This window comes from Sardina pilchardus, chromosome 2 (genome assembly GCF_963854185.1).
Source record: "Sardina pilchardus chromosome 2, fSarPil1.1, whole genome shotgun sequence".
Lineage (NCBI taxonomy): Eukaryota > Metazoa > Chordata > Actinopteri > Clupeiformes > Clupeidae > Sardina > Sardina pilchardus.
The window spans coordinates 35,548,868-35,573,933 of record NC_084995.1 but is presented as its reverse complement, the minus strand read 5'-3'; the positions used below and the strand labels follow the sequence as shown (position 1 = coordinate 35,573,933).

General features: G+C 45.0%; 3 protein-coding genes and 1 long non-coding RNA gene across 5 annotated transcripts in view; 1 reads left to right on the top strand and 3 right to left on the bottom strand.

Moving 5' to 3' along the window:
* Positions 1-200: 200 nt before the first annotated feature.
* On the bottom strand, positions 201-9,192 carry LOC134072327 (ubiquitin-conjugating enzyme E2 R2-like). Its single transcript, XM_062528961.1, has 5 exons — positions 8,430-9,192; positions 6,929-7,015; positions 5,733-5,830; positions 3,546-3,680; positions 201-2,714 (listed from the first exon to the last, which is right to left on the bottom strand). The coding sequence occupies exons 1-5, from the start codon at positions 8,613-8,615 to the stop codon at positions 2,501-2,503; spliced, it is 720 nt and encodes a 239-aa protein (XP_062384945.1). The 5' UTR covers positions 8,616-9,192; the 3' UTR covers positions 201-2,500.
* A 554-nt stretch (positions 9,193-9,746) lies between these two features.
* si:dkeyp-68b7.5 (zinc finger protein 45) lies at positions 9,747-14,555 on the bottom strand. Of its 2 annotated transcripts, none has more exons than XM_062528941.1 (5): positions 13,898-14,555; positions 13,295-13,386; positions 12,167-12,266; positions 12,018-12,086; positions 9,747-11,325 (listed from the first exon to the last, which is right to left on the bottom strand). In XM_062528941.1, exons 1-5 carry the CDS (start codon positions 14,181-14,183, stop codon positions 10,694-10,696), a joined length of 1,179 nt encoding a protein of 392 aa, XP_062384925.1. In that variant the 5' UTR covers positions 14,184-14,555; the 3' UTR covers positions 9,747-10,693. The 2 variants fall into 2 exon arrangements, with proteins under 2 accessions (XP_062384925.1, XP_062384934.1); XM_062528950.1 differs by having other exon boundaries at positions 12,018-12,083.
* A 157-nt stretch (positions 14,556-14,712) lies between these two features.
* Positions 14,713-15,951, top strand: LOC134072336 (uncharacterized). The gene is made up of 3 exons (XR_009937157.1): positions 14,713-15,127; positions 15,394-15,461; positions 15,570-15,951. It is a non-coding gene; the product is annotated as an uncharacterized LOC134072336 (long non-coding RNA).
* A 212-nt stretch (positions 15,952-16,163) lies between these two features.
* si:dkeyp-68b7.12 (apoptotic chromatin condensation inducer in the nucleus) overlaps positions 16,164-25,066 on the bottom strand; it is a 13,748-nt gene continuing 4,845 nt past the window's right edge. The window contains exons 7-14 of the mRNA XM_062528888.1: positions 24,803-24,921; positions 24,193-24,355; positions 23,082-23,179; positions 22,846-22,911; positions 21,860-22,702; positions 21,271-21,446; positions 20,134-20,981; positions 16,164-19,484 (exon numbers count right to left, since the gene is read on the bottom strand). Of these exons, the coding sequence (XP_062384872.1) occupies positions 17,519-19,484; positions 20,134-20,981; positions 21,271-21,446; positions 21,860-22,702; positions 22,846-22,911; positions 23,082-23,179; positions 24,193-24,355; positions 24,803-24,921 (4,279 nt within the window). The 3' untranslated portion in view covers positions 16,164-17,518. The remainder of the gene's footprint in view (positions 19,485-20,133; positions 20,982-21,270; positions 21,447-21,859; positions 22,703-22,845; positions 22,912-23,081; positions 23,180-24,192; positions 24,356-24,802; positions 24,922-25,066) is intronic.

The following is a 25,066-nucleotide window of genomic DNA, read 5'->3' as shown; positions in this document are numbered from 1 at the left end:
AGTCCACACACAGCCTTTGAGCAGTGGGGAGACACCGGGGGACCCACTGCCCAAGGAGCAAGTGGCTTAGCTATATCCCCCACGGACGTTTCCTCTATCCCCAGGATGAAAATGGCAAACCTCTTAGTCACAAGGGCCCATTAAGGCTTCATGATTCCCCTATACTGTTTAAGGGTAAGAAGTCAAAACGGCAACAAAAGTATTTTCTAATAAAGTTCTTTATTTTTCATTTGCATTTAAATAGACCAACAAACCATTAAAAAAAAGAAGAAAAAAAAGAAAACTTATAGATAGGTAAGTAAAAGGAGCGCCCATAACTTTCACGTGCACTTGAACAAGAGTGTGAGAAGCTGTAAACCTTAAAAGTGAAATAATGACTAAAGAGACTGGGAGCCATGATTTTTTTTTTTAAAGCATACACTTTTTGTTGCTGCTGTTTTCTTGTGTGTTTTGTTGGGAGTGTCCTGAGTTGAAAAACACAAGTTCGATCCAAACAGGGAACAGGTCACACCAGTCTCTCTGTTGCTAGGAAGAGGGAGAGGGGGTAGGGTGGAGAGACAGCTCGCTCTCACACAGTAATGTCGACCCACTCTCCAGTATTGTTGAATTCAACGTGAAAGGGAAAAGGACATTAAGAGTGTCAGCAGTTGATTCTTCAGCCCTTAACACTCTCAAACATCTTTTTTAAAGAAAAAACACACACACCAGTACATTGTCCATGGTTCTTGGGTGGGTTACAAGCACCCCTCACCCAGCATCTGATCTGAAAGAGTAGCAGGGAGAGGAAAAGTTGATGCCATCAGTGATTCAATACCATACACAATCGCTTGAGAATAAACACACCCAATCCATCATTAGCACCAGCTCCTAGCATGAAACCTACACACGCACTCGCGCGCACGCACACACACACGTTTTAAATAAATTCTCATTATGATAAAAACACAATATGGGTACATAATTTGTGTATAAATCCACTTTAAACTGGAATTCAATCAAATCGATAAAATAATTTCCTCAAAGTTTGTTTCCCCTATTTGTCCATCTATCATTTAGAGATGCCCGTCCGACATCCACGAATCAGGCAAGCTAAACGAGCACACTAATATACGAAGAGTAACAATGACAGCAAAACATGAACTCATCCCACTCATCCCACCTCATATGACCCACATCATTATCTCCACCACACACAATATGGAAAAATTAAATGGAAAACATCAAACCCAACCTTGCCAGTGGCTTAAGTTATTGTTCTTTTTTGAAATCTGAAGCTGAATGATGTTGTGGTAGTGTTGTGTAAAGACCCCTTCAAACCCAGGACAACACTCCTGCATGAGACAGATCCATCATGTGTGGTGGGGGGTAGGGGACACACACACACACACATACATACACACACGCGCCTTGATAGCACTCTGCTCTGAAAAAGTCCTTTTGTATTGGTTCACCCCACTACACTTGAGGCAATTTCAGCAAATTGTTGGGGTTTGTCCTATCTGACTAGAGGGGCATTGGGGGGGGGGGGGGGGGGGGGTAGTGTTCCCAGCAGACTCCAGATGATTCATACTTTTCCACTCTCAAACTCATTCTTTCTGCCAGTGAAAGAGAGAAGGAGAGAGAGAGAGAGATGGAGAGAGAGAGAGAGTGAACGAGAGAGATGGAGAGAGATGAAGAGAAGGGCTCTCCAAAGGCCAAAAGTGCACTTCCCTTTCCTTCACCCTACCCTGGCCTTCTATTTGCTAATGCAGTCTGTTGTTGTCCTGTAGTTTGCCTGGATAGGACACTCCCAGACAATGCTGGTAATAGGGGTTTGTTGTGGTGAACGCAATAGATGCCCTCTGACCTGCAGCGCCTCAGCAGTGAAAGGTAAACACACACATACACACACACACACACACACGTGGGAAGAGTGGGGGGCGCAAAAGGGCATACTGTATCAACACAGGCCAGAGAACGCGCAGCATGGAAAAGCCTGGAAGAGGGGAAAAAAACAAGAGGAAGGGATGAATAACGGGATGTCACTTGTTCATCGTCTAAAAAAGATGAAAACAAAAAGAACAGGAAGAGGAAAAGAGCGTCAACAAAAACAAGGAATAATATTAGAAATAAACTCTAGAAATTTCTGTAGTCCATTTCAACATCTCTCTGTCCACAGCAGGAGGGGGACAGAGAGGGGGGTTGCATGCTCGTCTTGTGTGCAACAGGTTGTTTGTGTGGTTGTGGTGTGTGTATGTGTGTGTGTATGCTTGTTGGCATTAGTATCTGTGGTAGAATGAAGTCCATGAGTATGGGTATGGGTGGGATGGGGGGCAGGGGGCATTTATGTATGTGTGTGCCTATGTGATGTTGCAGGTAAGTGTGTGTGTGTGTGTGTGTGTGTGCCTATGTGATGTTGCAGGTAAGTGTGTGTGTGTGTGTGTGTTTGTGTGTGTGTGTGTGTGTGTGTTTAGGGGTGGTTGGGTGGGTTGGGGTGGCTGGAAGACGAGCTGGTGAGTTGTCATGACTCCTCGTTGCCAGAGTCGTCCTCGGCATAGCAGCAGTCGTCCTCGTCCTCTTCCTCGAGGTCATCGTCGTCATAGTAATCATCGTAGAGGAGGTCAGAGCCCTCGTCGGGGGCGGGGGCTCGCGTGCGTACGCAGTACTCTGCCAACGTGGTGGGCACCTTCACACCGTCGCGGTCTGCGTCTGCCTTGGTGGCCAACACCTGTTTCCTGTGGACACAGATAGAGGGAAGAGCCCAGTTAGCTTCACCCAGCCCCTGTTTATGTGGAAAATTCAACGCAAAGCAAAAGTGCATGTACTGTATGAAAGAAATGGTCTGTGGTGGTTTTTCAAGGTGAGGTCTAGAAAGTCAAGTCTCATATGTGTACTGTACAGCAATAAAAAGGATCGCTCTACCGCACTCTGTTGACTTGCAAAAGCAGGTGAAAGTCAACAGTGTGAGGTAGAGTGATCCTTTTTTATTGCTATTTAAATGTTCCTACAATCTACCTGCACCTAATCAGGCTGTGCGTGGTACCGGAGTGATTTGGAATCTCTTGTGTGTACCTTAAGCATTTACACAGCATGTTGGCTAGTTCACTATTTTGAGAAAACATCGGCCACCTTCAATGAATGCCAATGATTACAGCACTTATGAGTCATCACAATGTGGCACATGAAGAGAACATTAAGGTCCAAATTCAGCCGTTTTACAAGCATTTTAACATATTGTGATATAATTTAGTCAATAGCACTTTGTATATGTGTATGTGTGTGTGTGTGTGTGTGTGTGTCCTTCAAAAAACACAGGATTTGAGCTGCGCCTTGTTTTTTAGTCCTTCAAAGTCTCTGGTGCGGTGGTCATAAAAAGGTTATGAACAGACAGAGAGGACTCGCACTCAGAAAGACAACAGTCAAAAAAGAAGGGTTTGGTTTTAAACCACTTGTATTTCTATTTTACATTTTTCGGAGGCTTTTTTTCTCACAAGTGCAAAAAGTGCAAAAGTGCTGTGCAAAAGTTTCAGTCCTTAGACTATCCTCAGTGCAGTGTATGTCCTTACCTGATGATTTCGCCGTACTCGCGCTCCTTGCCCTTGCTGTCCCTCCACTTGCGGTACATTACAGAGGCGTCCACGTTGGCCGGGGAGAATGTGTTGGGCTCGTTCAGCAGAGAGATCACACTCAGCAGAATGGTCCTGGGGGGTTAAAACTTCCATCAGTACGGAGTTTAAAGTTGGCACAACTCCCTACACTACCTGGACAGAAGAGTGTTGTGTAGCATTTTCCAAATGCAAAGGAAGAAAAGTCCAGCAAAGGACTTCACATCGGTGTGACCCACTTCACTTCAAAAGTGTCAGACTGGGTTATTGCATTCCTAGGTAACAAGCATACTAATGGAAATATGCATCTGATTCTGTACTGTACCTCACTTTGAATAAAAACATCACTGGGATACTTTCCAGAGCCACTGCTTGAAAACGTATAGTCTGTTAAAGGCCCCCTACGCAACATTTTAATCTTAAAAAGGTACACTGTGTAAGATCTTTATATACCCTTTCCAAAGGTAAACAAGTATAGGGGGGAGCTCCGTAGAGCAAAATGCGACAACAAAAGTGAGAAATCGGCAAAGAAATTAGAAGAGTTACAGAGCTGACTCTGGTCTCTGCTTAATTACTGTTTTTGGTAAGATCAACTTAAAGGTTCGATGAAAATTACTGGCTTGATATGTGAATGTGAAGGACTGAAAAGCTTTCATACAGGGGAGACTTTAACAGGTCTTGTACACACACAACTAAATATCTAGGTTTTGATCAAACACAATATTTAAAAATTACATTCAAACGGTGAATAAGCACAGGCTTGATGCCGAAAGCAAAGTCCTCACAGAAACATTTAAGTGGTCTTTCAAAAGTTGTCATAACTAAAGCTGGAGCGGTCAGGCTACTTCCACTTGTGGACAATCAGGGGCCAGAGATACCACGCAGGGAGCGGGGGATGGGGAGGCCACAAGTAGAAAGTGCAGAGGGTGAGGGGACTGACGCCAACTTCCTTTCACACTCAGCAGTATGTCGTCAACAGGAAACCATAGTGTGTGTGTGTGTGTGTGTGTGTGTACAGCCAAACACACATGAAATACAGACAGGCACATGTGTATTAAAGAGTTCCTGTCTCTGCTTTCATCAGTGTCTTTGTGGCGACAGCTTGTTTTTGCTATGGTATACTGACTACTTTAGAATACATTGGAATAGGCCCGTCTCTGTGGTCAGGATATCAGAAAAAATTAATAGGTGGCAGTTGCCAGCCTAATATAGGGAGGGACGATTGAAACAGACAGGATTTATTTATGCCATGATTAAATCTGACTAAAAGCACACTCGGAGATGGGATGGATGGTTTTAGGATGGAGTTGCAGGTGGTGTGATGGCAGCAAATTAATAATAAAAACGAGGTCAAAATTGCTCCCTCACTCCAACTTTCAAAGCCACTCATACTGATGCACATGGCACGGAAAGCAGTCCTCATTACTTTTGTGTAAACACGGGTCTCAGAATAACATCACTTCTGCATTTGTGAGTGTGACCAGATGCTCTGAGAGCTGGCGCACGGTATTCAACACCACCAGATGCACATGTTCCGTAGCTTTATGGGGACAGCAGCACTATGTGGGCAAAATATAAATGAAAACAATGATTTCAAATCAGCCCATAGCTAAAGGGAGTGGTAATTGGTGTAACCCACTTCAAGTGTCATACTGGGTTGCAGCATGCTCAGCTAAGGGTAGGTATCCTCTTATCTAGATCTAGGGTAGACAGCAAATAGGTGCTTTTCCTTTTATGCAGTGCCCTTATGCAACAGCAATGACATATGAAAAATCCAGGGTGAGGTCTATCTAAATAGCAGAATATCTAATCCCATTTTTTCTTTCATGTGAGACGACACAGCCATGTGAGTTCACATTTCTGTTTGCATACCTTCAGTTGCTTATCAAAAGCTTACAATCAGGTATGTAACACATGTAAACAACTGCTGAAGGACTGCTGCTTCATTGTGTGTTATTGGTAATTTCATGGCAGCAGAACTCACAACACCAGTTTGCCATTTCAGTTTGCAGTTTCCCTGAATCACAAGACTGTAAACCTGACCTGTGGTGCTGACAATTGGTATCAAATGACTGGCCCTATTGTGATGTTTAGTTATTTACAAAAATGTGTGTTTGTTAACTGTAGTTATTTGTGCGCTGTGTTTACCTGACGTTTTGTGTGGGGTTCCATCTCTCAGAGGGCAGCTCTCCGCTCTGGGGGTCATCCACAGGAGGGTGCAGGATGGAGATGCACACATCACCGTTCTGAAGTGGGACACACCCATGTCATTAATACCACAACAACAACAGAACCCAAACATGGAGCAACCACAGGCGGCGGCAACAACAACAACAACAACAAGTACACAGTGACTAATCATCTGGCAGAACTACACACAAAAGAACATTATTCTATGGAGGGTACAAGTACCAATCATTAGTCACAATCTGAAGTACTCAAACATGGACAAATTACAGTCAATGACAGAGACAACAAAATCAATCAACTAATCATGAACTAATAACAAATAATAATCAAGGTGGTTCAAAACAGAGCCCGCTGACAGATTGGAAAAAGGTTGTGTCTCCCATCTACATAAAAATAAAGTCCTTGACCTAAATCTCAAAACTTGTATATCCATTTGAACTTCACACTGGTCTTACATCCATGAATGGACACTAACAAAGCAGACTGTTTCTGTGTATCCATGATGAAAGCAACCATGTTGTAGTCAATTAATTCCATGGCAACTTCAAATCCTCTCATTTCCGTTGCCCATTTACTAACTTCAGTTATTGTGAAACAGGACTGTGCAGGTCTATCTTTGTTCAAACTAACACTCACATCATGATAATAATGAGCGATAATGACAGCCCGAAACTACCACACGGCAGACCTGACTAACATGTGGCCCCACTGACAAGAAAGCCCCTGAGGCCCCGTTGGAGTTCTCTGCTTCCTTGAGAGGAAGGACTCACGTGCGCCGTTTGAAACATGCCAGAACATCACCATCCACCTCCAGTTTACCATCCACACATAAGCCCTTAGGCTCTGTCGCAAACCCCCTACCCCTCCCTTATGACTATAGTCAGATCTACTCCCCGCCCGAAAGTAAAGCAGAGTGGTTGCAACACAACTAGAATGGTGTCCGCTCCTAGAACAAAAACAAACTCCACTGGGCCTAATCCTCAGGCTCTGGCTTAAGGACAAAGACATTTTTGGTTTGTGGTACTTTTGAGGTCGTCTTCCCTAAATGGGGATTTACTTAGCAGGTGGTCTGATTTGGCGAGGACACTGAACAGGGCCTTCAAGACACAACATAAGTTATGCTGTTACTACTGTAGGTGCGATGTTGATCTTACCTCATAAATGTTGGGGTGCCACATTTTGGTGAGGAAGCGGAAGGCTGGAGGGGAGTAAGGGTAGTCGATGGGAAACTTGATTCGGGCCTAAACGGCAGTGGGGAAAACACAGATATAGCAGTTTGTACCACAAGGCAAACAGACAAATGAACCTCAGTTTCATTGTCAGGGAAACAAGATATCTCCTCCCTTTCCAGTTCAACCAGGTCTGAGTCAAAAACAATTTCATCACAAAACCTTTCAAAAAACAATACCCTGTAGGAGAGCAGTTCATAAACCCCAAATATGTAATAAAATCATAAAACCACTGATTGTAAAAGTTGATTAATTACATTTGAAAATATATTTCTACACCACGTTTTCTTTTTTCTTTTTTCTTTTTAAATGATAAATATTAAGAGTATACACAGAGACACAACTGCCGTTTTAAAATACAGTCTCTGCTCTTCAGGGGTCGGGTTCGGGTGCAAAAATGGCTCCCAGCACATGACATGTCAGGCGTCCTCTAGGGATGGATCGCAGCCCCTGGGAGCTATTCGGGTCTGGGCAAGGAGTCCCAATCTGCCAGGGCCAAGCGTTGACATTACAGAACCTGCCAAGTCCAATGTACGACTAAAAGTAAACAAAGGCGAGATGTGAACTTTCCTCGTTATGACCTACTTTATTCCCTAATCCGGAGTTACGGCATTCCTGCCTCGGTTCTATTATTGTCCTAGAATTCGTTCATGTTAGTGACAAAAAAGTTAAGTATTTAACTTGACAAGCGATTTACCTTATGTCTCTAAAGACATTTTGTTTTTAAGAGAGTGCAAAGTCGACGCCAAGAGAAATGGGTCAATGTGTTCATTGTGTGGATATTCGCTGAGAGCTATTCCATTTGTTTCAGACGTGTGCCTTTCTTTGAAGTTACGTTTCAAGCATGACAGTAGGCCAACATGTAATTTTACACGTAATGTACAAAAAATAAATTGTACATAATTCAGATAATGTAATTAAATTGATGCCTCAGGATAAACACGTTGTCTATTGGTAAACATCAATAAACAAAATCTGACGATATGCTTCCTGGAAGTAGCACTAGTGTGGTTATTAGCCAATTATTCTTTTGTTGAACATTCACTGTGCCCTGAGAACTAGGAACAAAGACTGCTAGCTGACAGCCTATCCAGCTAGCGAAGCATTATCTACATTGTGTTACCTACCCGTAAATGTAAGGCTTAGACGGAAGACATTTATTTTTTCCAATTCGAACAAATGTGGTTACGTTAAGGAAGGTTACCTTAGCACAGGGCTGATATTGTGTCAACCGAGCAACTGGCCACAAAGCCAGCTAACGTTAATTAGAATCCAGATAGCAAGCTACCTTAGCCTACTATTTATAGCAGGTGAGAACAGCTAGCCACTGGTATCTAAATATAGCGTCTTGGCCTGCTGGCAAGCGAAGGAAAACGAAATGCCTGTAAACATTATTATTTAAAAAAACAAGTTAATTTAATGTTACCTTAAAATATCCCCCTTCATAATGTGTGTTGGGGGGTCCGAAAATGGCTACTTCCCAGTTGTACAAGTCTGCTTCGTCCACCAGTGTTATTTTGAAACCTTCGACTGGTTCCTCTTGAAGACTTTTCATTTCAAGCATTAGTGCCTTTTGCGAGCTCGCAACCTGAGTATGACTGTGTTGAGCCATGTTATAAAGATATTTGGCTGGTTATCTAACTTGGAACCAATTCGATTGTCAGTACTGTTTAGCTAACGTAGCTAGCAAGCCAGCCAGCCAGCCAGCTATATTTGCTAGCTAACCTAGCTTCTATACAAAACCTTCTTTGTTTGTTTGGAGTTCTCCTTTGGGTATAATACGAGCTAAGAAGGTATAGCTCGGAAAAAATACACTATGCTGCGTCTCACAAATTATCGCTGGTAGTCAAAAAGTCAGTCAAGAGTTGTTGAACAAAGGGCAATTACTTAGCCTGATGTCCATGAAAATAACAAGCTAAAACAACCAATGATCACTCTCAGGATAATTAGCTAAGCTAACAAATATCGACACGATTACTTTTCTGAGTCGAAGAGAGCTAGCCAGCTAGCTACAAAGCAAATAAATGTATTTGTTTAAGCACTCAACCACTGCTAATGGACGTGCCGAGATTAAACGATATATTTGTAACAGAACTAGCCAATCCTCTCTACGTAACGAATAAAATAACAGAGAATAAAAAAACACCAACTACTCGCGTTGAGTAATTAGAGACATCTGAACCGACGCAAGTGTGTTGGCTTGGTGTATTATGAGTGTTTCTCTCTTTGCTATTGGTCAATAAAGAGCGCCTTGCACACTGGGAAATGAAGTTCATTCAAACATCCGCTTCCTCCTTTTGTTTACGAACTGTTGTGTAGGCCTATGAGTGCATTTGGAAATACAACACGAAATGTAACCAACCAAACCAAACATATTACTTAGAAGTCACTGGTATTTACGATATTTAAAGAATAGTGCCTTTCAGTAGTTAGCCTAACCATTTTGTGTGTCTCTTCGTCAGTTAGTCTGTAACACAATGTTGTTGTTTTGAGAATGAAACCAAGCTCCAATTCAATGTAATGTAGACTGTTGATTGCCCAACACCTAAAAACTAAAAACTGGCCTGCTAAAAACTGACTTGCGAGATTTTCTCCTGAAAACGTATGTTGTACAACAGTAGCTCGAAGGACCTTGGTTCATTGCTTCATTCCAAAGCCATTTCATCCACTATTCTACACAAAGCCATTTGTTCATGTCCCCCACTTGGAAGAAAGTCAGGCCTACACAGACAAACACAAAACCTGTTTATTTAATTCAACATTTTGTGTAATTAAATGAATGGGACAGTAAGCACAGCTTTTTCTTCATCTTTATGCATAAAGCATCTGGGAACACCTCGGGCATTCAGGGGATGTCAACACTTGCAACACCCACAGGAATTCAATTTTGTGTTCAAAGCTTGTTGGTCCAGGGTCATCCCACAGTGACAGTCATCTCTATCTTATCTGAACAGTCAGGGTCTGTATTTCACATAGTTTGGAAGCTTCAAAGTGTCTTTCTTGTCTTTCTTTAGCAGTGGACTGCTGTGGTTGTGCTCTCTTGGTCTGACAGACATTAACAGCATGCACACACATACACACATATACAAACATGCAGTTTACAAATAGTCTCTCTCTCTCTCACACACACACACACACACACACACACACACACACACACACACACACACACACACACACACACACACACACACACACACACACACACACACACACACACACACACACACACACACACACACACACACACACACACACACACACACAAAATGAAAGTGTCCTGAGCCCCAGCTGTTCACCCCCATTTTGACTCGACACATTCAGCCTCGTGCATCAGCTTGAGGTCATCTTACTGTGGCGTGGGGGTTGGGGGTTTTGGGGGCAGCTGGTGTCTGACGACCAGTATAGGGGCTGCTGGTTACACACAAAACAGCCCCAAACACCCACAACCCCACCCTAAGCCCATGTCCTCCATCACCCTCCCCCAGTACCCACACCATTCACCCGAGAAAAAGGGCTCGGTATTGGGCATGGCTTCAGAATGAACCATTGGTACAGTATCACACACCAAAATACCCCCCACTTGCCTCTTACCGAACAAGCCCCCATCCTCTCTTTCTACAGGCCACCCTCACCATCGGAGTTGGAGCCGTGCCATGCCGTGCCGGATGCCAGGCCAGGTCTTTGCCCTCAGGCATAGCCCAGGCCGCCCTCCTCAGCGTGGCTGCGCTGGTGCAGCTTGAGGGAGTTCAGGTGGGAGTAGGCCTTGCCACACTCCAGGCAGCTGTAAGGCTTCTCGCCCGTGTGGCAGCGCTGGTGGGAGATGAGGTGTGACGTGCAGTAGAAGCGCTTGCCACAGGCCGTGCAGGTGAAGGGCCGCTCCCCAGTGTGGATCCGCTGGTGAATCTTCAGGTAGAAGTGCGTGGTGAACGTCTTGCCGCACTGGCCGCACCGCGACCTCTTGCCCCCGTCGCGGCCCTCCACGGGTTCCCCACCGGCGCCGACGCCCATGGACGCAGGCGGGTGCTCGGCTGGGCCATAACCGCTGGTGACATCACAGTGGCGATGCTGGAGGGGTGGGATGGGAGGAGGAGGGTCCTGATGGTGGGAGGAGAGGAGGCAGTGCTGGTCTCGCGGGAGCACATGTGCCAGCGTGGGGTGGGACAGGGGGTGTGGCTGCTGATGGAGATGAGGCATGGGCAGCGAGGATGCCGGAGCCTCCTCCTGGTGGTCTGCAGTCAGGCCGGCGTCCTGGTCGGTGCTGCAGTCCTCCCAAGCGCCGTAGAGCTTCGGGTCAGCAGGGGCACGCTGACCCAAGACCTCTGCAGCAAGAAAAACACACACATGCAGAAATCGATACATAGTCACATACAGACCGGCAGGCATGCACCCACACACACAGCCACACATGAAATGGATACACATTCACATACACAGGGGGACAAAGAAAGAGAGACAAAGAATGGATACATGGATATTGGCACACGTATAGCCTATGCAAATGTGGGCAAAATGCAAATCTCATTTTATTTCATATATTAGTGTGAATATCTTGCCAAAATTGGAAAAGAAATGAAATACCTAAATCTGGAATAAAATCATCTTTATCAGCATCTTCGTATTTCATGAGAATATTGTAATATTCAAAGAAATGACTTGAAAGGGGTCTGCATTTTTTATCATTTCTTTTACACCCAGAAATATCTCCCTTACCCTTATGTGCCTGTGTGTTTTGTGCACCAAGACCAAGTATTCTGATTGGTTTGGCATCAGCAAATGCAGCAGGTGCTGCTGGAGTAACCTTTCACATGACATCAGATCAGTCGCAGCGACCTTGCATTGCATTGTCCAAACATGACACTTCTAGGTTTGTGTCACGTCTGTTTGATCTACTGTTGCCTAGCAGCTGTCCGTGTCAGTGAGTCCAACAAAGAGGCAAACACATCTGCTCCGTCTTCTCACATGCGTTCTCACACACAACCTAACACGGCATCTGTGTGACCTCATACGGTACCTTCTCCAGGTGTGCTTGTTGTGTCTATCTCCTCCTCCCAGCAGTCTTCTCCATCTACTGCAGCACCTCCTGTGAGAACAGAAGCTCTGGTTAACATACAGTACTAGTACCTAACCAAATGTAAGTGTGTGCATGTGTGAGTGCATTACCGTCGGCCTTGTTCCATGGCTCCTCTTCAGACTTCTCCTCTTTGATCTGAAAAGGCCCTTGCTCGTCATCTTCCTCATCGTCCTCCTCCTCCACATCCACCTGGCATGTCACAACAGAGGTAAAAAAGAGACAATCAGGTCACACTGTCTTACAAACACCCTGTACAGTTAGCAATTTTATGAGCTGACAGCTGACTAACATCACAAAAGTGAACACTAGGGGCAGGACTGAGCTCAGGGGGTAAATACCAAAGATAAATGCCAGTAACTAAATTCAACAGATCTGCCATACTCTGCTATCTCCCCACCCAAGTTGCCACTTCACCCCAGGTTTTGTGAAGTCTTTTATCTTGTCTTTATACTTCACCTGTTTCCCCCTGACATCAATGTGAATGGGTGACACCCTTGACATTTCATCTCTGAAATGCAGGTCATGAATTCACCACGTCAACATTATTGTAATGATGTGGCATGGCCAGTAAGAGACGCTAATGGGCAGAAAATACCTCTAAATGCATTTCCTGTCTCAAATTTGGCCCAGCGAATCATAGAGCTCCGCCTGTCTACAATCTTTGCCTCAGCACTTGTCACTTGTCACTTGTCATACAGATAATAACATTTGCTAATCTGATCATTTCAACAAGTCCTCTTCAAACCAGCATGGACTTAAAAGGCAAATACTGGGAGGAAGGTTCATCGTTGTGGGATGTGTGATGTGTGGCAACTGACCAATGAGACAAATGCTATAATTAATTTGACATTTATTTATTCTATTTTTCAGAGACAACAGCAATGCACAACTGGCTCGAAACAACACACCCAGGATATAACCATAAACAACTGCAGGTGGGAGCCACCACACCGGAACCAGATCCCTTAAGGCCCTCCTTCAACGGTACAAAATGCACTGCCACTAGTCAACAACTGGGAAACACAACAACCTGATTGCCAAACCAAGGAACCTGCAGCTAAACATCTGGACAGCAACATGGCAAAACTCACAAATCTGTTGGTGAAATGAAAAACAAATGCAAAGCAGCAGGCTGTCAGATTTAGTCTTTAGTCACATTACAGTGTGGTTAAAAAACTCTGGTAAAACAAAATGAACTTTTGGAAATAATTGCATACCTCAAGAGAGAATGAGTGCACAATCGCATCTTTCCACTCGGCTGCAGGGCCTCTCTCGGTCATAGCTGGACCAGCCCAGCTTGAGACACCAACTGTAAGTGTTAAAAAAGGATTGATATACATGTAGGTTAATCTAGATCAGGTAAAATGGTTTCCTTTCTCAAATTAGATTACAGAGAGAATGTCCAAATGTAATTTTCCTTATTCAACATACAAAAAGTCTTATTTTGATGTTGTCATTTCGGTTGTCCTTAATCAGTGGCCTAAATCAGTAGCAGACAGGAAGTCCAAATATAGCCATGTTTTAACATTCATCATAACATTGGGCCACCAAGATCGAGATCTTTTATCAAGGTATGCTATGTTGGTATTGTCTGTTTTCATTCGTGTATTCCTACATATAGCAAAGGTGCACTGTTAAACATCTAGTTTATGATTATGAGTCTGTAGCCAAGAAGTAGCGGATGTTGTATCATGAAGGCCTGCCAATCAGTGTGATTAATCGATTCCCTCCTGCGCTTCTTCAACTACTTTCCCGACCTAGTCTGATGCTGATGGTCAGCATTTAGTCCTCCTCAATTCTAAAATAATGCTAATCCTTACCTTGTTCACGCGGAGCCCCATTAGTCACTTGGATTCCCACTGAACGCAAGTTGACAGTAGACTTTTTTTCTTGTGCTGGAGCTTGTCGCGCCGTTTTCAACTCATTTTCCGTCAGCTGCAGTCGCCTCCAGAGTGCCTCAATTTCCCTTTCTCGTCGGGATATCTCTTGCCGTAAAACAGACGAGTCGTTGTCAATTACTTTGCTCATCTCAGCTAGTGCTGATTTGGCAAAGACTTCCATAATAGAGGCTAACTGAGTGTGAATATCTATTGAATTTGACATCATGCATGTGATGTGTAGATTTGGAATGAATATTTGTAAAGGTTTGCACGCTGTTGTCGAGTAGCCTAGCCTAAGCTCTTTTCACTGCCGAATTCGCAAGCAGATCGACCACAGATCTACGAAAATTCAACATCGTAGCCTATAGCTTGTTTAACGATAGGCTACCGTTCGTTAGTTGCTTGCATCGGTGTGCTGTAATGTTAGCTAGAATCACATTACACTGTTCTAACACTAAGTCTAGGCCTACTGAAAACGACATCGGTGTAGGCTATCTCAGATGTCCACTGTCATATGTTGCAACATTAAAGTAAATGTATTAGCTGTGAACCAACTGAATGTGTATCGTGAAGCATCTATTGTAACAACGTTGCACTGTTATTTCCTATTTGTGACGATGGTAACATTGCCACATGTGTGTGCATAGAACCAATAGAATTTGCGTCTCAAACTAGATACCCGTAAATATAGAAAGAGATGCGCATTTTAATCTAAAGAGTCAGGTGCCTCTGCCTCATAACGGAATGCTACAACCCCTGGCAAACATATGAAATCGCCGCTCTTGGAAGATGTTCATCTGTTGGTCCCCGCAAAATTGGAACGGAAGCAGGACAGATAATGCCCAGGTTTCCGGCCTGCAATCGGCGGGAGATCGGACTGGGTTTACCCAGTCTAATACACTTCGCGCATTTTCTGCCATCTTCTCAGGGCCTTTTGCTGACATGCAATCCCATTAGCCTACTGACTGTGGAAACGGTGTTGTTTTCTTCAGGCATTTCATTTGCATCCGGTTGCACAGGGCTAAAGAGAAAATGGATTGTGGATGCTTATGAGAGTGATATTCAGAGATGAATATGGATGGGGATGCTGAAACTTTTCTTTGGTGCCCAATGAAAAATACAAAGATTAAGAGAACTAGTTTCCACAATCACTGATGGGTTGCATGTCAGGTAAATGACCAAGGAGATATCAGTCGTTACCTCTTAAAATGCACAAGTTGACATTTGCACACTTTTGTCATTCCATCAATCAAAAGTTTTAGTGATGGCCTACATAAAGAGCAGATTTTAACACAGGCCTAAATGTCAGTATTTCAATGTATTTAGAGTTGTCTGCATGGTCACTGACCTTTTCTGTGATGTGTCATATTAAAATAGTAATTTATTATTAGTTTACATGGACTTCAAGAACTAAACTGTATTTATTATTCTTAAAGACTGTTCAGTTCACTTGCTTTTCTGCACCGGAGTGTGAGACAAGGATGGACAGCACATCCAAAAACAGGTAAAAGGAAACTGTCTTTCAGCAGACCACATTATTTAGCTAAAGGTTTGAGAGTTGAACAATTGTATATGTATTTCAAATTCTCAAGGGCTGTTTTGTGCCTTTTAGCTATGTTGGTGATCTGGTCATAAATCCTGATTGGTGGAGTGGTAGTTGTCCTGTGAAGTTCACCCCTCTTGACAAAGGAACTATGGATACCTGATGGATAGGCTTACCTGTCTGACCAAGGCCCTTCATTGGTGATTGCTCACTTGGTTTGCCAGCCATATTCAGCAAAAATGTTGATGGTTTTGAGAATGAGGCATTTGGGTAGCCTACTCTGTGTTCCATTTTTATGTAAACATCCACAGATCTTTGTATCATTCCCCAAAAGCTGCCATCTTTGCTCATATAATGACATCCGGGTATATAAGGCAGCTTTGGGGCATTTTTGTAAATGTTATAAATTAACAAAAATCAAAACACTTGCAAAATAATCCTTTGTTGTGGAATACTGTGCATAGACTGATCACAGAAATGAATAAAAACCAATCAGAGTCCAATATATATTTATCATTTCTGTATTCAAAAATCACTTGTTAAAGTTTGTATGTGAAATAATACAGGTTGTATGTCGACACAAATGGAATGGAACTAAGAGACATCATGTGATAATTGCAGAACAGAACAGAACAGAACTAAACAGAACTAAAAAAACAGATGAAAAATGAAAGCTGTGTAGGTTTATTGAACATGCAATCTCAATTGGTCAATTCAGAAATAACCAGCTCTTACTGAGGTCATATTCCAGAAAGCAAAACACCAATTACCAAACTAACACCAAACCAACACCAAAAACAACACCCTTATAGAAGTAAATTCCATCATGAACCCTCTACTGTATTAATTTAGTAATAAAATGGAACCAAAATCAAATGAAAGCTGTATATTGGGAAAAACGTCTCAACTAGAGATAACCAGACTCTTATTGAAGTACCATGCCTACAAAAACTAACTAACAAAAACTACTTTTCCTTCCAAGTACCTTATACAAATGAGGTCTATTGATTTAATTTGGTGGATCATTTGATTGAATTAAACAACTGAATTTCAGTCAGTTGAATGACCCTCTAATGTGCAACCTGCAAGTATATCTATACAAAGATCAGGACATCTTGGACACATCTACACCTTGTTGTTGAATACCAATTGTGGAATGGAACTAAGAGACATCATGTGATAATTGCAGAACAGAACAGAACAGAACAGAAAGCAAAACACCAATTACCAAACTAACACCAAAAACAACACCCTTATAGAAGTAAATTCCATCATGAACCCTCTACTGTATTAATTTAGTAATAAAATGGAACCAAAATCAAATGAAAGCTGTATATTGGGAAAAACGTCTCAACTAGAGATAACCAGACTCTTATTGAAGTACCATGCCTACAAAAACTAACTAACAAAAACTACTTTTCCTTCCAAGTACCTTATACAAATGAGGTCTATTTATTTAATTTGGTGGATCATTTGATTGAATTAAACAACTGAATTTCAGTCAGTTGAATGACCCTCTAATGTGCAACCTGCAAGTATATCTATACAAAGATCAGGACATCTTGGACACATCTACACCTTGTTGTTGGATACCAATACCATTAGTTATTTAGTAATAAAATGCGCATAAAAAGAACTAAACTGTACAGGAAAGGTTGTGACATCACTGGCCTATTTCGCAGCAATGCTTACCAGTTAAAAATGTCGCCACTGATATGCGTGGCAACTCATATCGGCACCTATTTACAGTGCGCTTTAATCTGAACCGAGACTTATATGTTTAGTACCACCTGTGCTTGCCCTATTATTTCAATCAAAATGGCTGTGAAAAGGGTCTATAGATATTTGCATTCATGAGTTAGTAATAAACAAATGTTATCATTATTGTCATATACTGTATCTACATTCATTGGACAGGTGCCAGCCCATTTACCTGTGAGGGACATTTTAAAACCATCATCTATCACTGTCAGTCATTCTGCTCGACTCTCTCTGAACCCGTGAGTTCTCACCAAGCGCTATTTCAGCCTGGCCTTTTCGTCCTGTACACTCACCCCTCTCTCCCTCTCTTTCTCTCTCTCGCTGTGTTCCCTTTCCCTCTCTCGTTCCCTGGTTGCCCGGGCAACTGCCTCATCAAAGCAGATGCTGATCCCACTGTTTCTCTTCACCTCCCTATCTCTGGTTCTACGCTCGCGGTCTCCTTCCCGAAGACCCAGCTTGTCCTTTTTAACATCAGCACTTCCGTCTCTACCGGCCTCTGTTTCGCTCTGGTGGGGAGGACCTCTCCACCTCTCTGCCTCCGCGTCTCTCTGCTCCGCCTGTCCGTCTTTGCCCTCCGCCCCCTGCTCTCTTGCTCCACCTACATCCCCGCTAGTCTCTCCCTCTGTCTCTCTCTGTCTGTGTGCAGCGTGTTGCTCTACTCTGGTGTCCAGTGACTGCTCTGGTGTCTCCATCTGTGGAGGTTGCTGGTTTATGGTGATGTGTGGCAGGTGTGGGTCTGTGTCTCTGTGCTCTGTGATTGGGTCAATTTCTGGGCCACAGGGTTGTGTGGTGTCTCCTGTGTGGAGCGCAGCACCTGTGTGCTCTTGTGCTACAGGTGACTCTGTGTGCCTCACCTGAGCCTGATGTTGCCTGTCATCGTGCAGTGTGTTCAGTGTTGTTGTGTCTGGGGTCTGCGAGTATGGCGTGTGCTGCATGTCTTGTGGTGGTCCTTTGGTGTCTTGGTCGTGTGTGTGATGTGTGTGTGGCACGTCCCTGTCTTTCTGCTGTGGGCTGTGTGTGTCTCTGCTCTGCATCTGCTGTCTGAGGCCTAGCGCTGTGAGACGGGACTGCTGTGGTTTGGGCGGCACCACGGGCACAGACTTGGCCTGGTGCGTCCTCACGGGCGCCTGCTTGGACACCACCAAAGTTCTGCCCACGCCCTGCCCCAGAGACGCCGGCTTGTCGTCCGTCTTACTCTCTCTATCCTTCCTCTCTTCTCCAACATGCCTCTCCCCTCCTTGTTCTGCCTCGCTGATGGGATTTTCTCCCTGCTCCTCCTGCTCCTCCTGCTCCTCCTGCTCCGCCCCCTCCCTCTCCTCTCTGGGCAGCTCAGACTTCTCTGCACCCTCACTGGCCCTGTGGTCTGTCTGAGACTCCGGCAGCTGCTCGGCCGCCTGACGTTCGACTGGCGCCAAATGTCCCTCCTCTGTATGTCCCTCCTCTACCTCCTCCCTCTCTTTCCCCACCTGTCCAATCACAGCGCCAGCCTCTCCCGTGCTCACCAAAGACTCGTTTTCTCCTCTTTCTGCCTCATTCTCTTCCTTCTCTTCCTTTTCTTCGCCTGTGCTTCTCTGGTCTGCTGTTTCCTCTGCCAGGTTCTTTTGATCTGTGACTACCCTCTCACTTCCATCTGGCTGATCCTCCTCCTCCTCCTCTGCCACAGGTAGTCTCTGTCCTTCATCTTCCTCTTCCCTCTCTGTCCACTCTCCCTCGTTACTGCCAACCTTCTGTTCACCCTCTTTCTCTGTCTCTCCATCCTCTTCCACTTCTTCATCGGTTACTCTCTCTTCTTGTCCACCCCCCTCTCTGTCACTCTCTTCCTCATCAACATCACCTGTCTCTATCTTTCCGTCATTCTCCCCATCCTTTTCCTCCTCCATCTCCTCACCCTCTTCCTCTTCCTTCCGGTATGTTCCGTCCTGCCATCCTTCCCCTGTGGGCTCATGGGAAACCACATTAAAGGAGGTCTCTGACTCTGATGCTGACCCTTCCCCAGTGCAAGTCCGAGCCTCACCCTGCGAGGGGGCAGCAGTGGTGGAGGCTGGGTGAAGGTCTGACCAGTCCACCTTTTCTACCTCACAATCTGAGGGTCTTTCGCCATGGCAACCGTTAGAGTCTGTCTGTTTGTTGTTGCGATGGTCTCTGGGTGGCAGCGGAGGGCCGGGGTAAGCGCTGGTGGAGTCTTGGTCCAGCTGAGTGTGAGCGTCTGGTCCAGCGTCCACTCTGAGGAGGAGGAAATCAGTTAAGGACACTGTACACACACACACACACACACAAACACACATACACTCACTCACAAACAAATACACACACGCAAACATCAAGTCAAGTCAAGTCACATTTATTTCTAAAGTGCATTTTAGGTATGCACAAAGTGCACATATACATGTGTGTGCATATACACACACACACACACACACACACACACACACACACACACACACACACACACACACACACACACACACACTCACACACACAGCACAATTACACACACACAACTTAACAGAAGGGAGTTGGCCTGATTTCTGGATGTCTGATGTAGGAAGTGAAAGTGGAAGTCATAGTCAATTTGATGTCTGTTCTCGTAAGTGCTCTGCTTCACTGTTTGTCTGATGTATAACAGTGGTAATCACACACCATGGCATAGCCTACATCTGTGCATAGCAAAATAGTGGGTTTACGTGAACATGTGTGGGTGTGTGTGTGTGAGAGAGAGTGTTTTGTGTGTGTGTGTTTGTGTGTGTGTACGCGAGTGTGTGTGTGTGTGTGTGTGTGTGTGTGTGTGTGTGTGTGTGTGTGTGTGTGTGTGTGTGTTTGTGTTTGTGTTTGTGTTTGTGTGTGAGAAAGAAGGTAGAATTTCCCTACTCACCCCTGTCCCTCTTGGCAGCTCGTCTTCTCCTCTCCCATTTCTTCTTCTTTCCTCTCTTCTCCATGCGTTTCCTCGTCCATCTCTTTGTTTGTTGCTCCGTTGCTTGAGTCTGTCTGTACCTCTGAGCATTCTGATTGGCTAAGATGGAGAATGTCCATGAGCTGATTGGCTAGTAAGCCCGTGTCTGTTACAGGTGAGCTTTGTAATTGATCAACGTCATTGATGTTCTGAGAGCTGATTGGCAGCGGGTCTTCGTTGTGTATTACTGTTCCTTCTGATTGGCTACAAGAAACACTACTGCTTGTTTCTGTCTGATTTGAATCATGCGATCGGCCTCCCATGGACATGTTCACATAGCCACCACTTAGAATAAAATCTGTCTGCATTCTGTCCTCGGATTGGCCACTGAGGCAAGTATCTTCGCTGCTATTGGCAGGCAGAGGCTCGCCCCTGGATGCCAGGCTATGAAACTCCAGTTCATTAGGGAGGCTGCGCACAAACATGTCCTCATACTCTCCCCTCTCGTCATCATCCTCGTCCTCATCTTCATCGCTCGGGTCTGAGAGCACAATCTCATCTTCATCCTCATCCTCATCCTCGTCTGAGTAAGAGGAGACATTGGGGTAGGAGGGGCTGCATTTGTAAGGCAGGCTGTGGGATTTGCTTGGCAGTCGTGTGTGCAGAGGGAGGGACATCGGGCGGGAGGTCGGCGTGCGCAAGGGCACCGGAGATGGTGGGCTCGGCTGGGCTTTCTGTGGAGGGGAAATGCTGGTCTGGTCGTCATGAGGTTCCCATGAGTTGTCCTCATACTCGTTCTCGCAAGGAGGCTCCACCGAAAACTCATTATTCTAAAGGAGAGAGACAGAAGGGTCCGACAAGGAAGGTGTAACAGTTAAGAAATGTAAAAATAGTATTTAAGTGAAGAAGCCTGAAGTAGTATGAAATATGAAAGACAGTATAATCATGAACCATTCATGTTTGTATGTCTGTCTGTCTGTCTGTCTATCTATCTATCTATCTATCTATCTATCTATTTATCTATCTATCTATCTGACATGTTTTCCTCATACAAAAAGCAAAATAGACATTCAAAGGACACACACACACACACACACACACACACACACACACACACACCGGTTGGGACATGCTGTCCATCATATCGAGGAATCCAAACGTGTCCTGGAAGTCTAACGGGAGATCTGCGTCAGGGTACTCCTCCTCGACAGACATGGGAACGTCAGCGTTGACAGAGGAACCCACCTCTGGGGCTTCCTCTGCTGATGCTGGTGGAAGCAATGTGGCCCGCATTTCTGTGGTAAGAAATAGAATAAGGGTGGCGGGGGTTTCAAGAGAAGTACTGATGGCAACACATTAACTCAGCAAGACATTTAATGTATTTGTCGATGTTTATTTATCGATTATGTCCTCACTTTGTTTTTGATGTCTGTTTTGTCAAGTGCAAGTTTATCACTAGCTTTACGCTTGAAGTCATCCCCTCAGAAATCAGTTACCAAATTACGACACTAACTACAGTTAATCATTTTGTGATTACTACATATGTTTAGAACCAAAGATGGTCATAGATAGGCGTGGGGTTCACATTTTATAACCAAAATTGGATCAGGAAGTTTATAACGTGATGTTAAGATTTTAGCCATAGTTTTGCTCTTGAAGTCAAGTCTAAGGTCAAGAGTATTAAGTTACTGTTCCAACTTGTACTCACCCATATAATCTCCTTCTCCGGTCTCGCCCTCTTCCTCTGCTTTTCCCGCTGCCTCTTCCTCGTCCTCTTCAATTAGATCCTCCTCCTCCTCCTCCTCCTCCTCCTCCTCCTCATCCTCACTGCTCAGATGCCCGTTCAAACTTCGCTCTTCACCCTCTCCATCTATTGCTGGTGGTGTGACCTCTACCTTTTGTGTGTGTGTCTCCCCCTCTCCCTCTCCCTCCTCTTCTTTCTCTCCACCCATACTGCTCCCACTCTCGGTTGTTCTTTCCTTTATCTCTTTTTCCTCTTTCTCTTCCTCCTCTCTCTTCCTGTCTTCCTTCCGGCTCCGCTCCTTCTCCTCTTCTTCCTCCCTTTTCTCCTCCTCCTCCTCCTCGCCTTTGCCTCTCCTCCGTCTCTCCCCCTCCTCTTGTGCGGAGGCGGGGGTCTCCTCTTCGCCCTGTGACCCCTGGATGACCCCCAGCAGGCCAGAGGTGATGTGGAGGGGCACGGTGACGGAGAACGGCCCCGAGATGTGGATCCCCGCCCGCTTCTCCGCCCTGCTGGCCTGCCCTGGTGACCGGGCGACCGGAGCTAGTCCCCCGCCCGCAACCAACCCCGTCACTGCTGCCGCCGCCGCGGGCCCGGCCCCCTCGCCCCCTCCAGAGGCGCCGCTGACGGAGTCCAGCCGGCTGTAGGTGCCCTGGGTCCCGCTCCCGCTGACCACGCTCACGCTGGCTCCGCCCCCTCGCCGGTACGTCACCGCGTAGCTGTTGGCGGCGAGTCCGCCTCCGGAGGATCCGCCTTCCTGCCCCAAGGGGGCCACGGGGGACAGCTGAGTGGGCGAGGCTCCCTGACGGTTACCTAGGAAACAGAATGTTGAGTCAGTCAAGATGTTGTGGCTTTTATTGGAAAGGAAAAAGGACAGATTCACAGGGCAGAAGGAAAACAGAGATGGAGTATAAATGTAATGAGCACTGAAAAGATGAATGGAAAATAAACCATACCATCAAAAGGGCCAGGACTGAGGGAGTCCATGCTTTTAGCTGGCCTTAAAGTCTGCTTCTCTTTCTCTGCACAGAAATGAGTGGTATATAAGGCATTATGAGAGTAGTTATATAATGTGGGTATACTGAATATGTATACTGTTAATGGAATCTTGTAATCTGTGTTTGTACATGGTCTGCATCAAGAATTGTGGAGTGTTTTCTGTCTCTCAGTGTGTGTGTGTTTGTATGTGTACCTTTGGTGGAACCCTTGTTGCGCTTGCGTGGATCAGGCAGCCGGCCCCCCAAGTTGAATATGGATCTCCACTTGCGTCCCTTCAGTGAACCCTTTCTCCTGTACAGGACAACAGAGAACATTGAAGCAGAGTTGCCAGTTTGTCCATAACCCATTCCCTCTGTCCATTGTCTTCTCCAGACAAATAAAAACTAATCAACTGAGTGGAAGTGAGGGTCCATCAGTTCCCTAACCATTCCATTCAAATGCAAGGCGCTGCTTTTTGTAATTGTGACACACAGAGATCATACTGATCTTGTTCAAAGCGCTAACTACTACCATAAGAAACGCAGCAAGTACACTCTCTCTCATCAGTGAGGCTTATTTCATTCATGGTCTCAAAGCAAAATGAGTCAACAGGGAAGTGAGTACAGAAAGCAACTTACATAGCCTGTCACATTACATTAATTTCTTTCATTTCTTTTTTTTTTTTAAAGGAGTTAACCTAGTTGCTAGTTGCACTTTGCTCCCGATAACCTGGCAATACAATCCAAAGCCACCACTGACTTGGGCTGCTCTTTGATGAACTGATCAAATCAACATGGAACATCTACTCAGTAAGCTTACGTTCCATTATAAGAGACCATTAGCCCTCAAAGGCTCTTCATGCTAATGACGCTGGGCCTCATACGTCCATGCACTTTGGTTGGACAGGAGAAGGGCATAGGGTCTGGTCTAACACAGTTTGTGTGTTTAGGACCAAGGCCATTTTAATATGTCATATATTTGTGCTTAAGTTTGAATATGTTTGAATACATTATGTGTGCTTGTATGCAGGCGCAGCTGTGCTCAAAATCACAATTGAATGATTCAAAATGACACACTGTTAATCAGTGTATCAGTGGTAGCCTATATATGGAAAAGATTCTGTTAAAGGTCCAAATTAACTAGATCAACATGGCTACTGATCGAACAGCTGAGCAGTGCTAATACAGTTCTTTAGCAACAGATAAGAGTGTTATAGTAAGATACTGCTTCAGACATTGCACTGCCGTCACTTGATGACAGACATGTAACATTGTCTGTATCACACAGGTGTAAAACCAATGCGACTCTGGAGGTCGTGCCCTTACTTGTCGGTCGGCTCGATGATGGCATGGTAAGGCCTCATGGCAGGAGGGCCGTCACCTGGGCTCATGTTTCCAGGATACTGGAATGGCATGGCCCTGAAGAAGGTGTCATCCTGCGAGGTGGGTGAGGGGAGGGACTTCCTGCGCTCATTTGGCACCCCTAAAGCTGATCCGCAGAAGACACAGGTTAATAGCAGCAGCAGCAGCAGCAGTAAACTTAGTTTTGTTGGTAGTGATAATAGTTACAGTAATTTCCTGTGTATTAGACACCTTGTGTATAAGCCACAGGACAATGTTTTATGCAAGAAACAAAACCATATTAATACCATATTAACTATACCCTGTGTATTAACCTCATAACTGAGGACATTTTGCATAATCAATGTATAATTGATGAATAAACTCTTTTGAGAGGTGGATAACCCTAAACTTGCATTTAGCCTCCACTACAGCCCTGCTTATAGTTGCAGCAGGTGTGAATGGCAAAGTCATAGAGGTTGTGGTCATTCTTAAACACTAGTGTTGGCCAACACCACCTCCACAACTAGTGTTTCAGAATGGCCACAACCTCTGGAGGTGTAGGTCGGAGTAGCCAGTGTAGCGGTCCAGGTACCGTTGTCTGGGAAGAGCTGAGGCACATGCGTGAGGATGAACTCGACCACAATGGACTGGACGCGCACCTCCATGAAGGCCGCCGTTCCGTTGAAGCCAGATGCCTCGATGTCTTTAGACCTGTGAAGAGACCACAGCATGACTGTCTGCTGAGCTAAGGAAGATCTACCAGAGAGAGACGGTTACGAGAGAGTCATGGACGAACTACCGAAGAGACAAACAAGGTCTGCCAGAGAGATAATGGACCCATTTGGACCATATATAT

Bases quoted from the DNA above. Each gene is read 5' to 3' on its own strand.
- LOC134072327 (XM_062528961.1), bottom strand. From the start codon at position 8,615: ATGGCTCAACACAGTCATACTCAGGTTGCGAGCTCGCAAAAGGCACTA. The intron at 7,016-8,429 runs GTAACATTAAAT...ACTGCCGTTTAG, and splicing joins ATGAAGGGGGATATTTTAAG to GCCCGAATCAAGTTTCCCAT. The intron at 5,831-6,928 runs GTAAGATCAACA...GTCCCACTTCAG, and splicing joins GGCACCCCAACATTTATGAG to AACGGTGATGTGTGCATCTC.
- si:dkeyp-68b7.5 (XM_062528941.1), bottom strand. From the start codon at position 14,183: ATGATGTCAAATTCAATAGATATTCACACTCAGTTAGCCTCTATTATG. The intron at 12,267-13,294 runs GTATGCAATTAT...GTGACATGCCAG, and splicing joins TGCACTCATTCTCTCTTGAG to GTGGATGTGGAGGAGGAGGA. The intron at 12,087-12,166 runs GTAATGCACTCA...CTGTTCTCACAG, and splicing joins GCCATGGAACAAGGCCGACG to GAGGTGCTGCAGTAGATGGA.